A 14,898-nucleotide genomic window follows, 5' to 3' on the forward strand; every position below is an offset into this window, starting at 1 on the left:
CACTAGGATGAAACATAAACTGGGACAAGTTTTTAAACAATACCCGTGTCAACCAAATTCATTCATAAACATATCCTTAATTTAAAAAAATGATTTACGGTAAGAATACTGCCCTTGATTAAAAAATGCTGATGCTCTACTTGTAAAATGTACTGTTCACGGATTCCTCGACCACTGAGGCACCACTTCCTGTGGTGTGTCTTGGGCAAGAACAGCCCGGCGGCACCCATGCCTTTCCGGGTCGATTTATAATAACATTCTCATTAAACTTTACAGAACATAATTTTGCAAACATTTTGTTTTCCTCTCCAAAAGCATCCTATAAAGGAGGAATATTAAGAAATTAAGCGGAGAAATCTGAAAAATAAAGAATAAAATAGACATAAATTATATGGGATTTTTTTAAATTCACATTTTACAATAAAAACAACTTTGATTATGATAGCCTACCGGTAATTACCTTACGTGGGAGATGGCTGATCATTTTTGCTATGATAGGGGTAGATACCGGACGGGACAGACGGGATCAATACCGGATACTGGAGCAAGATACCGGTCAGGACGAGACAGGCGGGAATGATATCGCATACTGGAGGAAGATACTGGACAGGAGGAGACAGACGGGATCGATACCGGATATTGGAGGCTGGAGCAAGTTACCATACAGGATGAGACAGACGGGATCGATACCGGATATTGGAGACGTGTTCAAGATACCGGACAGGAGGAGAAAGACGAGATCGATATCGGAAACTGGAGACTGGAGCAAAATACCGGACAGGAGGAGACAGACGGGATCGATACCGGATACTGGAGACGGGAGCAAGATACCAGACAGGACAAGACAGACGGGGTCGATACCGGACACTGGAGCGAGATACCGGACAGGACGAGACAGACGGGGTCGATAGCAGACACTGGATACAAGAGCGGGATACCGGACGGGACAGACGGGATCAATACCAGATACTGGAGCAAGATACCGGACAGGGCGAGACGGGCGGGAATGATATCGCAGACTGGAGGAAGATACCGGACAGGAGGAGACAGACGAAATCGATACTGGATATCGGAGGCTGGGGCAAGATGCTGGACAGGAGGAGACTGACGGGATCGATACCGAATATTGGAGGCTGGAGCAAGTTACTGGACAGGATGAGACAGACGGGATCGATACCGGATATTGGAGACTGGTTCAAAATACCGGGCAGGAGGAAACAGACAAGATCGATATCGGAAACTAGACACTGGCGCAAGATACCGGACAGGAGGAGACAGACAGGATCGATACCGGATACTGGAGCAAGATACCGGACAGGACGAGACAGACGGGGTTGATACCGGACACTGGAGCAAGATAACGTACAGGACAAGACAGGCAGGATCGATACCGAATACTGGATACACAGGCGGGATACCGGACAACAACACAGGTCTTGCAAGCACAGAGGTTCATTGACGGACTGACAAGGAGTGAATGAAAGCAATGAGTTTTAATAGGAGGGAAGCCAATCAGGCAACGAGCCGCAGCTGGCGCCAGACGGGCGGGGTCATGTTAGGGCAATGGGCAACCGTGTATATATAGTATAAATGATGATGGCCTGGAGAGGGATGGGAGCCACGAGGCTGTACTTGCCTAAGGCACACCACGGGAAATAGTTAAGGGATCCAACCAACCAATAATGGATATCAAATAGTACAAAATAATTTAAGAATTCTATATTTCATATAGTTTAATGAGATTTTTTATAATGTATGCAATTATATAACATCTATACTGTATATTTTTCGAATGTAATTTGTTATATGTTGAATTATTTCAAGTCATTGAGCAAATAAAAACGCAATTTTGCTACGTTGCATGTTTTTTTTCTTTCTAATTGACCAAAAACATTTTTTAAAAACATATTTTCAAAAATATTCACGTTCAACAAAATTGTATGCTAGTGGAAAAGGAACATTTTAATAGGAAAGATAACTAAGCATGTAAAAAACAAAAATAACAAAAACAAAAAACTCATGATGCTTTTAAAAGTTGTCAGGCAAAGTCAAATTGTGCGTTTTAGATGGTTTGCACGAATTATATGAAATTAAAAAACACATTTTGGAACATGTTTTGCTTCAGAAGCAGAAGTATGTAAGCATGACAAACTGATGTCGTCACAATAAACTAGAGTAAGCTAGCAGGGGTACTTTTTATATGCTGTTGTGTTCATTGTTTTATCGTGTTATTTGTTTGGTTTTCACTCATTGCTTCTCTGTTATTACGGTAAAGCTCTTAGGTACACCGAAAGGGTTGTTGTTAAGGGCTGTATTAGCACATTTACATTTAAATGAAGCATGAAGACACGCTTACCCCATGCGGTCTCAGCCAAAGGTTCACTACACGGGGTTCTTTACTGACCCCTGCTGCAGTAATTTTTTCCACCGCCGACATTTTTATGCGGCGCTTTAGTGGCAACTTTGTTGGACTGGAGAGGGATGGGCGTCACCAGGCTGTTTTTTTCTTTTTGGCTGCCCATGCGACTTATAATACAGGCTGTACGTATCCGAGACACACCAGAGGAGATGGTGCCTTAACGACCCTAGTCGTTAAGGGATCGCAATGAAGTCCTGAAGAATTGATATAGTCAATAACTTGTGTGTTTCTCTCGGCTCTCCCACTGGGTCTTGTTGGGTCCTCGAGGCTCACTCATTCAGTTGCATCCAGGGTTCGTACACCGTTTTCAAATTCAAGCATTTTAAAGGATTTTCAAAGCCCATTTTCTAATTTCTCTAGTACCATTCATCCGATATGAATCGAGTATTTTGCGAAAGCACAAACTCAGCAGCGGTTTACATAAGCAATTTTAGTGACTTTTGATTTCTTCATATCGAGGAACTGGCGAATATATGTATCGACCTGAACTGTACGTGTGTAAATGTTCTTAGAAATAAATCGTTCCCCTTACCGGTGCTAGGTAAAAAAAAAACAATTTGCAGTTGCAGGATGGTATACCTGTTACAATTTACCACTACGAAACACAAACTTTTTTTGCAGGGCCCATAACAAATGTCCATAATATATACATGTAACTCTTGAGCTAATACACATCTCATAGTACCCAGTTTAGGTGTGACATGCACCTGTCCTCTTGGGTGTGGCGGGTAGGGGAAAATTACGCATCATAGGACAATGCCATACAAATTAATGATAGCTGCTGTTAATTACAAGGTAAGAAGTAATGCAATGGCAAAGCGAAGCCACCAGAGTCATTTTTAAGCAGACTTGAGAAAAATGGCGACAGTTTCGATCACTTTTCAAAATTGAAACATTTTTAAGAAACCCTTTGTATTACATTAGATCCTATTTCGCAAATTGGATCCCATCAAAGCAGTATTAAAATCATTTTTAAGAGAGTCAACAGTATAAATGCAGACCATTTAGATTTACATTCAACAGGCCCCAAAGAATAAGGGAAGGACGCAGTTGGCGCTGGTAATAGTTCTATTCGAGCTGATGACGGAGGGTGGATATTGCGACTGCTAAAACCTAAATTTTCCTTAACACAATAAACTTTAAACAGCACCTTACATTTAACAAGATAATGATCAGAGATTGAATTAGTATACAGTAACACCAAAACGTTTGAGGTTAACACGCCTGAGGGCAGAACAAGATCTAGAATATTACGGCCTTGACGAGTGGGCACATCAACTGTTTGATTAAAACCAAATGTATCCGTCAGCGACTGAAAAGCAACTGTGAGTGGATTAGATTGGGAGTTCATGTGAACATTAAGATCACCCATAATTGTGCAGCCAGGCTGAGAGGAATTAGAACAGCTAGTTTCTATTGGGTTTCCCCTGAACTTGAAAAAAAACTCATGGAGGCAAGAATCAAAAACAATGTAACTTTTTTAAAAAAAAATCACAAATACAGTACAAAAAACAGTTGTTTTTTTTCATAATTTGTGACATAGTCAGTGTTCCTTGTGGTCTCCGTCTTCCTCTAGTTTCCTAATCTCCATCTTGAGATGGTTGATATTCTCCCTGCTGGCCTTCAGCTTGTCCTTCAACTCTGTGATCTCCTGACTGGTTCTTTTCTTGGCCGCCTCCATTTTCTCTTTGGTCCTCTGCTCCAGCTCGCCGACTGAGTGAGGCCAAGACCAAATGTGCGAGATAAATACAACTTTGTTTTAACAAGCATGCATGTCTACGTTTGGGGTGAACATACATTCCGTCTCGTGCTTGTAAGGCCCCAGTGTTAGTTGCCTTGACGTGGTCAGGAGCTGCTGCATCATGGCTGTTGGATCCTGGAAGATCTAAAGATACAGAAATATTGCAATTCTCTATTTCCTGAGTTTTTTCCTGTGGGGGAATCTGCCTCTTTATACCCTGAAACACTTAGTAGCATAAAGTATGATATTGATGCCATTAACTGTCATGTTGCACTAAAAGATTATATTTGGAATGAAAGAATTATTGTCTTTTCTGAACTATAAGGCGAACTTAAAAATCCCAAACTAGCCAAAAATGTGAAAGAGCGATTTATACAGAGATCCCTTGTTTTTTGCTGTTCGTGGGGACCAGTACCCCCGGCGAGAAGTGAAAATCCGCCAAGTAGCGTCACACTCTCATAAAAGCCCCAAAGGGTTAAACTTACTTCGAGATGACATCATTACTGACTGAAAGTATACGACTGTGACAAAATAACAATTATGGACCAAAAAAATAATAACACACAACAGACAATTGCAGGTAAATACACGTTTTTTTGTCATTATGCAAAAGTCAAACAAAATTGGAGGGCTCCTTTCAGTGTAAGAAAGCAGTTTAGAGACCGGCAGGCAAAGTGTGCCGTAGGGTGTCCTTGTATGGAGAAAGATCTCCGCGATGATTCAGATGAAACAGTCCCAAATGTAGCGGTTTCCTACAAGTTGTTGATCCAGGTCATCTGTTCCATGGCTAGTGGACCTGGCGTTGGCAAGATACAGGGTCCGAAGTGGTGGCTTCGAAGAGTTATTAGCCTAGCTGTTAACAGTAGACTGGACCAGCAACACGGCTCTTAATAATCCACAAAGCACCCACTGGTTATCCCATTTTTTGTTATGCTCTTCTGACTTTCCTCAGTTTGATTTAATTGATATATTTGTTTTCAATGTAAATAGCCGCTAGGAGCTAGCAGTCAAGGTGCTTCCTAGTTTGTGTTGGTTCAGAGACGTTGACTGCAGTAGCCCACCCTGGCTGTTTGACTGAAAGCAATCCCCAGCCTATCAAAGTCGTGCATACAGACAGTCACCCCTACCCAACGCAGAGCGCCCTGCTTCATCTGTCCCTGTGATGTGCTGTCTAACAGAACACAATGCACGATACAATATCAACAACAATAAAGACAAAATAAAATTAGAATCTGCAAAGGCGTGAACCAGCAATAACCGGAGTGCAATAAGGCAAGGGCTCTCTGATACCGGAAAATACAGTGGATGAAATTGGAAATGCATCGTCACAATTAACTCATACCGCAGACGGTTACTGTTCTGCCTATAAGAAACATATTTATTGGTCTTTGAGTGCCCTCTTGTGGTTGACTTGTTTATTGCTTGTTGCTAAAAGGAAACAAAAGATTGTACAAGGGGTTACTTACAATAACCAAAATGCAACAAATGTATTTGTCTTTATCCAATTTTCAGTGCTCTGTCAATTAATTAAGACATTTTCAACCAATAGTTTGTATATTTCGATTATGTATGTTTAATCAAATAGATATAATGTTTGATTCACAATCATTTGTGCCAGAGGGAGGTCACTGTTCTGCCTTTAAGAAACATTTAGAGCTGGCTTGGAGCGCCCTCTTTTGGTTAACATGTTCTTTTTTTTGCTAAAAGGAAAACAAAATGAAGAACTTGTTGCACGTCGTTCACTAGCTGAATTAGTTAACTTTTGTGGTTCAAACCAGATACTATCATGTTAATGTATATTCTATGAAATAAGTTATTTATATGTATGTTTATTTTTTATGCAACCCTACGTCTTACCGTAGTTTTAATTCCATCGACCCTACAGTCGAGTGTGCCTAACAAATGAAAATATATATTTTTTTACAATCCGGTGCGCTTAAAATGCGGAAAATACAGGCTGTGGAATGAAAATAACCTAGCTTCCATCTTGTGACACATATGGCCACTATAAAAAAACGTTTTAGGCGGACTTCAAAATCAATCTTGGACTAACCATTTCGTCGTAGAACTCCGACACAACCGTTTTCTTGGGCATGGCGCTGGAATCGGACTGAAAGAGCTTCAGCAGATGGTAAAGAGTCACCTGGAAAAGGATATAGTTTAGAATCCTATACAGTGGTTGAATAAATCGTTGTCTCTCACAGATCTCTCATTGGGATCGATGAATACGATCTTGATGGTGATCTCAAACTCTCCCCAGCCAGTCTCAGTGATCTCATAAGGGGGCTTGGTCACCACTGATGGGAAGGTAGTTTTAGAAAGTGTTAAAGCGGTACACAAGCATAAACAAGATCCAATATCATACCTGTCAACTTCCTTCCCCTGGATTTTTTCCGCTTTTTGATCATTTCAAATTGTGTACCCTATATAAAAATGTTTGTACGGGATGTCTTTTTATTTTTAATTTAAAATATTATTTTTGTTAAATCTAATTTGTCTCGCCCAGGGGTCAGCAACCTTACAGTGAGAAGTGACACTTTCAAATTTCCTTGTAAATCAGTGTGCCACACCAAGATCAATGACTCGCACAACATTTTTTTTTATATCCGAAAGAGCTGTAATTTTACACCAGTCCGAATATACAACATGGATATGCATAAATAGTATAACTGACCAATTTATCTTCCACTATTCTTGCTCATCAACAAACTAAAAAATGGATGTGAGCAACATGTGGAGAGGCCTGTAGACATCCATGACTTCAACTTTTTACCTTAAGAATCAACCTTGAAACAACCATTCTTCATCAACAATGAATTACAATCGAAAACAAGTGATAGTGACAGCTACCATACCATTCATCAATGAAATCTTATTGCAGAAAATATCAAAACTTGAAATAACAGCAACAAGGCAGAAGGCTACTTGAAAATAAGTGCAACAGAAATATCAGCTGATTTGGTCTCATATATAAATGGTTTTCCGTGCTTTGCTATGTATGTACTGAGCAATGTGATAACTTGCTTCAGTGGCGGTGTTTTTAGCAGTGACAAAGGTTTTTAGGGTCTGTGTTTGTTTGCCGTACCTGGACACAGTGCGTTTTAATGTCTACGCCTTGAATTCATGTCTCGTCTCCTAATGACGTTTAACACTATATGTGCAAGGCATAACGCACAAACAGTAGTCATATTTTTGCACAAGTTCCAGTTGTCAGTCAAATAACTAATTTTTTTAGCTGAAGGAGCTGTCATTATTCATTTATTTATCGCGCGCTGGTGTTTCTGTGGCTGGGTCAAAACACGGATTACTCCTCTTCTGCGAGTCGCTGTGCAGACACACACTCGCACACGGAGCAGAGGAAGGGCGCTACCGTAAAGCCTCTAAACAACACCGCGCGCAACTGAAAATATCAACATTTCTGGTAAAATTGCGCATTTTTTTCAAAATAATCTATCATTTTGCCGTGCGCTCGTGTGCCACTGGTTAACCCTCAGCATGCCACTGCTGGCACGCGTGTCATAGGTTGCCGACCCCTGGTCTAGCCCATTTCAGCTCAAACCTGGATCTTCATGGTCACTAGAAGCGGACGACGACATCATCATAGATTGCCAAAATTGTCACGATACACAAAGCAAATGTGAACCTCGAATTAGCATTTATTTTTGGCGCGTATTGATAAGAGATTTACAAAGTTCTGCACTGCCTTCCTCATCCGAATGTAGACAATGAGTTTTCCCCCACAGAATACAAGGAAACAATGGGACCTGATACTATTGACATCTTTGTAGCAAATTAAACTAAATTGGGACTCTTTCTGTTACAGAGTAAAACCATCTGTAGAACAGATAAAGTCTGGAAAATTCTGCACTGCTACGTACATTTTCTTTTTTAGTTTTGATTTGTTTAACTTCCAAACTTTTACTGTACCATACCTAATTTTTATTCTGCAGGGTTTTTATTTATTTATTATTACTATTTCAGTGTTTCTTCACAGGGGCGGAGGCACAATAATAGGGTGTGGTTCAATGGCTGAAAATCCCCAGACCATCTGCTGCCATCCCTTTTAGCGTGAATGAGCCTTCCTCAGGTCCTTTTCCTCAAATGGTTAGTCTTTGCCTTGACATAATCATGTATGATTTCTACTACTATGTATTTTGTTTTAATTGTATTTTAAATGGGCAGCACGGCGGCACAGTCGTAAGCGCGTGTGCAGCACAGTTCTGAGGTCATGAGATCGAACCTTCCTGTGTGGAGTTTGCATGTTCTCCCCGTGCTTGCGTGGGTTTCCTCCGGGTACTCCGGTTTCCTCCCACATTACAAAAACATGCAAGTCAGGTGAATTGGCCGGTGTGAAGGATTTATACATTTGACTATAAAGGATTTTATACGATTGAATACAACTTACATTTATTGAGTGCAATGAAGATTTTCACCAACTACGCTATAGTTCAATGACAGGTCACGCCGTTCCAAATGCAGAACATTTTGACTAGGGAAATTTGATAACAGGACTCTGACGGAGGACGGCAGGCGATGTTATGAGAACAAGGCCTTGATGACGTAAGAGTCAAGACGCCATCTTGCGGGGAGACGTGGGCCGAGAGGAGAAAGCGAGAGGACTGGAGAGAAGGCTTCCCAGAGACGAAAACGACACTAATTCGGCCATATTCGGTGGAGTTCACGGAGTTAAATTGTTTATGAAATTAAATCTGCCCCCGTGTGAAAATGTCGGCTATTTTTGTTCATCTTTTCCATCAAGAAACGAGCGCGAATTGTTGGGTGAATATAGGTTGTGTTTGGTTAATGGAGTCAGACAACTAATTTGAACAATTTGGTAAACGGTACATTTTAATATTTAATTCCCAACAGGTCCAAATTGTCCCTAGGTGTGAATGAGTGAGCGAATTGTCTGTCCATGTATGCACTGCTACTGTCTGGCAACCAGTTCAGGGTGTCTCCTGCCCACTGCCCGAGGATGGCTGGGATGCGCTCCAGCACCCCTGCGATCCTACTGAGGATAAGCAGTGCAGATAATGGATGGGTGGATGGATATATTTTAACCACTGTGTATTTCTGTGTGTTGGGTGTTTCAGGTTGTTCGGTGGTGATAAAGAAGAGAGTTTCATTTTACACTGAATGTTTTATACAGCACTTTGAGTGGCAAATATGGAAATAACTGAGAAAGACGTAGATTTTTTTGTGTTGTTAGTTTGTTAAATAAAATAAACGTATTTACACAAATTACCTGTGTTTACTCTACATAGTATATGTCCTGCTGCGAGTAAATGAGTTGCACATAGTGTTGTAAGGTTATCGTCGCTTACAAACGGGAATTGCAATCATTAATAAGGGGGTCGACAGGTATGAATTAATTGAAAACACCAGACCTCGAAGGGGGTTGCCATAACTTTCGTGCAGCTTGAATTGGATTTTCTTCACATATGCAGACATATCCTAAAACAGATTTGTTTTGAGTGATGCAAACGAAAAAAAAGACACATCAGTGCGTACTAGTATCTCACCTCATTTCTGTATGGCTTGACATAAACAGACCACTGATGAGTATGACCGTCTTCCTCTCTCTTCTTCCCGAAATATCGAGCAACGTTTCCGAAAACGATCGGCTTCACAATAGTAACTCCCTGCACACAAAATATAATGCAAATACGAATAGTCCGCTGGGAATTCATTAGAAACGGGGAAGGTTATTCGGTCTATTGTTTACCTTAACCCGCCCGCCGGAATCTGGACCGAATTCCGTCATCTTTTTAAACATATTATGCAGGGGAAAACTTTAAATGGACGCCCTGACAAGGGTTTAATGGTCGTTTCTGTTCGACAAATGAGAACATTTGTTACGGTCGCATTTTGTCGGCTTTTGTATACAAAACGGCGCATGGACACCGGAAGTGGAACCAGGGGTGCAAGTAGTATTCATGTCCGCAATCCACTAGAGGCACGCGGAACCATTAGTCGTTTATGAGCCTCATTAACACCGGAAATAACGAATGGGGTTTGGGGTTTTTAAGGGTTATTGATCTATCTTCGTTATTCATTATCCATTATCCGTTATCGGTCAGTTCATAATACGCTACAAAGCCTAGGAGCCGGGACACTTACTCTCAGCCAAAAGGCCAAGCTAAGGTCCTAGCCCTAAAGCCTTGCTGCGATCATTGCGAATGCACCATTCCCGGAGGTACTGCAATACCGGGCCGATGCGTGGAGTGGACAGAATTGTGAGCACCCCTGCACTAGAACATTAGGAATAACGAATACATAGAAAAAAAGTTGTTTTTTAAAGATTGGCGTTTGAGGGGGGGATGGTGATGGAAATTATTTTCAATCCACCCAAAACCGAACAAATTGGTGGTTGCGATCCAAAATGAATTTGTCTTTATTGCCTGAGGTTGTTAACAGGTGGCTCTGGTGCTGCATGCATGCACCTGTTTGGCGCTCCCTAGTGCTTTTTCAAAATGTTTTTGATAACGGAAAATTATATGGTTCCTGCAGGACAGAAAAATAAGACGCAAACATTGTTTTTTACGAATATAGCTACATAAAAGTATAGTCAGTATTGTAGCATGCAACATCAATAATCTCCGTTTTGCTGATGATAATGCCGGATGAGCATGAGACGAACAGGAACTCAGAGATCTGGTCAATAGCCTGGACAAAGCATTAACCCAGTGAGGGATGGAAATCAGCACAGAGAGCTAGAATCTGTCGCCAAATTTAAATGTCTTGAAGCTTTCCAATGAGAAAAGGGGTCATGCCTAAAAATCACAGCCAGGATAGCTCAAACAATACTTGCCAAACTTAAACCCATCTGGGGGGACAAGAACATAGCAGTGAAAGATCAGACTCATGCAAGCGCTGGTTTCTTCCATCTTTATCTACACTTGTGAGACATGGACTCCAACCAAATCTAGAAGACACATTGAACCCCACAAATAACTGTTGCAACTGTGCACAGACGGAAACTTCAGGTCACCAGATCATCAGGACTGACCAAGATAATTCTCCAGTGCACAGTTCAAGGGGGCAGGAGGTGAGGAAGACCGAAATCGAACTGGTGCCAACTTTGCTACGACCTAAGAACAGGACAGGGACCGTCTACAGTGGAGATGGCTGGCCAGAGTGGCGTTCTCATTCGTCCTCTGACACCCATGCGGTTAAAGGATCTCTGAACTGTTTATATATATATATATATATATATATATATATATATATACTGGACTGTCTCAGAAAATTAGAATATTGTGATAAAGTTCTTTATTTTCTGAAATGCAATTAAAAAAACAAAAATGTCATACATTCTGGATTCATTACACATCAACTGAACTATTTCAAGCCTTTTATTATTTGAATATTGCTGAATTTGGCTTACAGCTTAAGAAAACTCAAAAATCCTATCTCAAAATATTAGAATATCATGAAAAAGTATACAAGTAGGCTATTCAACTAATCACCTGAATCATCTCATTAACTCGAAACACCTTGCGAGGGTTTCCTGAGCCTTAAAAACACTCAGCTTGGTTCAGTAAACTAAATCACAAGTATGGGGAAGACTGCTGATCTGTCTGCTGTCCAGAGGACCATCATTGATACCCTCCATCAGGAGGGTAAGACACAAAAAGAAATTTCTCAAAGAGCAGGCTGTTCACAGAGTGCAGTTTCAAAGCATAGCCACAAAAAGTCTGTTGGAAGGGAAAAATGTGGCCGGAAACGCTGCACAACCAAGAGAGATGACCGCAGCCTTAACAAAATTGTGAAGAAGAGCCGCTTCCAGAATTTGGGGGAGCTTCAAAGACAGTGGGCTGAAGCTGGAGTCCAGGTATCAAAAGCCACAGTTCACAGACGTGTCCGGGAAATGGGCTACAATAGCCGTATTCCCATGGTCAAGCCACTTCTGAACTCAAGACAACGGAAGAAGCATCTGACTTGGGCTATGGAGAAGAAGCACTGGACAGTTGCAGAGTGGTCCAAAGTCCTCTTTTCAGACGAAAGCAAGTTTTGCATTTCATTTGGAAGTCAAGGCGCCAGAGTCTGGAGAAAGGCTGGAGAGGAGCAAAATCCAAGTTGCTTGAAATCCAGTGTGAAGTTCCCACAGTCAGCAATGGTTTGGGGAGCCATGTCAGCTGCTGGTGTTGGTCCACTGTGTTTCATCAAGTCCAGAGTAAATGCAACTGTGTACCAAGAGATTTTAGAGCACTACACGCTTCCATCTGCTGAAAAGCTCTATGGAGATGAGGATTTCATTTTCCAGAATGATCTGGCACCTGCCCACAGTGCCAAAACCACCAGTAACTGGTGCACTGACCATGGCATCACTGTCCTTGATTGGCCTGCTAATTCCCCTGACCTGAACCCCATTGAGAATTTGTGGGGTATAGTTAAGAAGAAGATGAAAGACACCAGACCTACAAATGCAAATGAGCTGAAGGCCGCTATCGAAGCATCCTGGGCATCAATAACACCTCAGCAATGCCACAGGCTGATTGCCTCCATGCCACGCCGGATTGATGCAGTAATCCGTGCAAAAGGATTCCCAACCAAGTACTGAGTGCATCAATGGACATTTTCAAATGTTTGATTTAGTTTTGCTGTTATAAAATTATTTTTTTACTTGGTCTGAGGAAGTATTCTAATATTTTGAGATAGGATTTTTGAGTTTTTTTCAGCTGTAAGCCAAAATCAGCAATATTCAAATAATAAAAGGCTTGAAATAGTTCAGTTGATGTGTAATGAATCCAGAATGTATGACATTTTTGTTTTTTTAATTGCATTACAGAAAATAAAGAACTTTATCACAATATTCTAATTTTCTGAGACAGTCCAGTATATATACAGTATGTGTTGCCTTCCTTATATAGTATATCCTTTATCAAGCTTTGTTTTTTGGGGGGGCAGTACGATTTTTTTTCATGAGTGCTATGCCAATATGGTTCCTTCAACACCTGCTTTAACCACTGAAATTTTAAAATGTCAATAAATATACCACTACCTGAATTTCACCTCTTAATTCTGGGATCCATATCAATATTGGATAGTAAATGTTATAACTTCAAAAGACAACTCTTAAAAGGACAGTAATATTCAGGAATCCCTAGTGGTAATCACACACGCAAACACACACACACAATATATATATATATATATATATATATATATATATATATATATACCGGTAGATACAATATTCCATACACCTTGATTTAAAAACTATTTTTAAATGCCAGTAGGTCAAGAAATATTATTTTATTTTACCGAACACGAAGCTCCTAGAGAGGAAGCAGACATACTGTAATTGCCCACCATCTAGCTGCCACAGGTACCTGAAAATGACAAAAACTAACGCCCCCCCACCACCCCCCAATTTTTTTTTTTAAATGTCCGAAATGGTCACTAGGAATCTTAGTTTATATTCTTTGATCTTTTAGGCACTTGTTTTCAGTTGCACTAAAAAACACAACGACATCTAGTTGCCAAATAAAACACACAGCCCCTTTAAAGATTGAACTGAGGACTCCGAAAAATTATTTAAAATATTGTTTGCAACAAAAATTGAACCAGGGTCCCGGCCGTGACGGCACAGACACGTTACCACAAGACCGCTAACTCAATTTTCGTCTGATGCATCTGTAAGTCATGTTTATTTGTATAGCCCTTGATCACAGTTTCAAAGGGCTGCACAGATCAAGGAATATTGCAAACTAGACTATTATGACACCATCCCCTTGTATAGTCAACATAAAATGTAAGTTATTCATATGCTATAGAATAGAAATGTGTTTTAAGCTTAGATTTAAACATTTCCACTAACAATTTTAAAATAACATTTTAAATAAAATGTAAAATGAAAATAATTTTATAATATAAAGGTGGTGCATCACATTTCCTGATAAACAAAAGACAAACGGAGGTCATTAAAGTTTGACAACTATGAATTTAAAACCTACCTATAGCCAAGATTAAAGAAACAAACTTTAAAGGCGGAGTACAGCTGTTGAAAACTTAAGGTTGAAATCACCTTAAGCCAGAAGATGGCAGCACAGTAACACATAATTGACGAGCATTTCTTTGGAGGGCTTGAATAAGCCTTTCTTTTTTCATCTTTTTGGAGGTTTGTTAATAGTTCGATAAAAGCAGATCGGCACAATGGAAAATGAAACGTAAGTGCTCTTTGAACTCAGTCGGGCATTGCTAACACACCCAAAAGATAAACTACTCAGTTTTCAATTTTTAAGGACATCTCAAATTACACATGCCACCTTTTATATCACAAATATTCATCCACCAAATATTTAAAATCACAATCCGAATTTGAAGCCATTTCATCCTGCAACAATAACATTAAAACTAGGTGTGTGTTCTCATTTCCAATATAAATGTGCCTTAGGATTTCAAATTTGTTTTTATCACTTATAGGCCCCATAACAGCCAGACTAATTTTCGTAAGAATGTTCAGTTGTACCCAAGAAACCCTCAAGTGTTTTCTGCAATTTTTGTGTCAAGAAAACTTAATTTTTACCAGCAAAATTAATAATCACCTGCTTTCATTTTCCACTGGCGGCCTAGTTGGGTAGTGCAGCTCACGGCCACACCACGCAGCCCAATCCAATCTTTCATTGGCCCAGAATTGCTTGCAAGACCAAATTTCAGGCAAGATATTCAAGCTCTGTTCATCTGTATTCCTAAAACCATACAGTATTTAGATCATATTACGTTTAGGTTAATC

General features: G+C 40.3%; 1 protein-coding gene across 1 annotated transcript; it reads right to left on the reverse strand.

The window, feature by feature from the left end:
• Positions 1-3,879: 3,879 nt before the first annotated feature.
• On the reverse strand, positions 3,880-10,119 carry yeats4 (YEATS domain containing 4). The gene is made up of 7 exons (XM_088347196.1): positions 9,886-10,119; positions 9,683-9,802; positions 9,548-9,614; positions 6,363-6,457; positions 6,214-6,303; positions 4,217-4,304; positions 3,880-4,132 (listed from the first exon to the last, which is right to left on the reverse strand). Exons 1-7 carry the CDS (start codon positions 9,934-9,936, stop codon positions 3,963-3,965), a joined length of 681 nt encoding a protein of 226 aa, XP_088203322.1. The 5' UTR covers positions 9,937-10,119; the 3' UTR covers positions 3,880-3,962.
• Between the last annotated feature and the right edge of the window lie 4,779 nt (positions 10,120-14,898).

The sequence above is a fragment of the Urocampus carinirostris genome, chromosome 11, assembly GCF_059441175.1.
Source record: "Urocampus carinirostris isolate Australia breed hairy pipefish chromosome 11, RoL_Ucar_1.0, whole genome shotgun sequence".
NCBI lineage: Eukaryota > Metazoa > Chordata > Actinopteri > Syngnathiformes > Syngnathidae > Urocampus > Urocampus carinirostris.

Bases quoted from the DNA above. Each gene is read 5' to 3' on its own strand.
- yeats4 (XM_088347196.1), bottom strand. From the start codon at position 9,936: ATGTTTAAAAAGATGACGGAATTCGGTCCAGATTCCGGCGGGCGGGTT. The intron at 6,458-9,547 runs GTCTGGTGTTTT...CCTTCCCATCAG, and splicing joins TTATGGCAACCCCCTTCGAG to TGGTGACCAAGCCCCCTTAT. The intron at 4,305-6,213 runs GTTAGTCCAAGA...CTGTATCTTTAG, and splicing joins CGGAGTTCTACGACGAAATG to ATCTTCCAGGATCCAACAGC.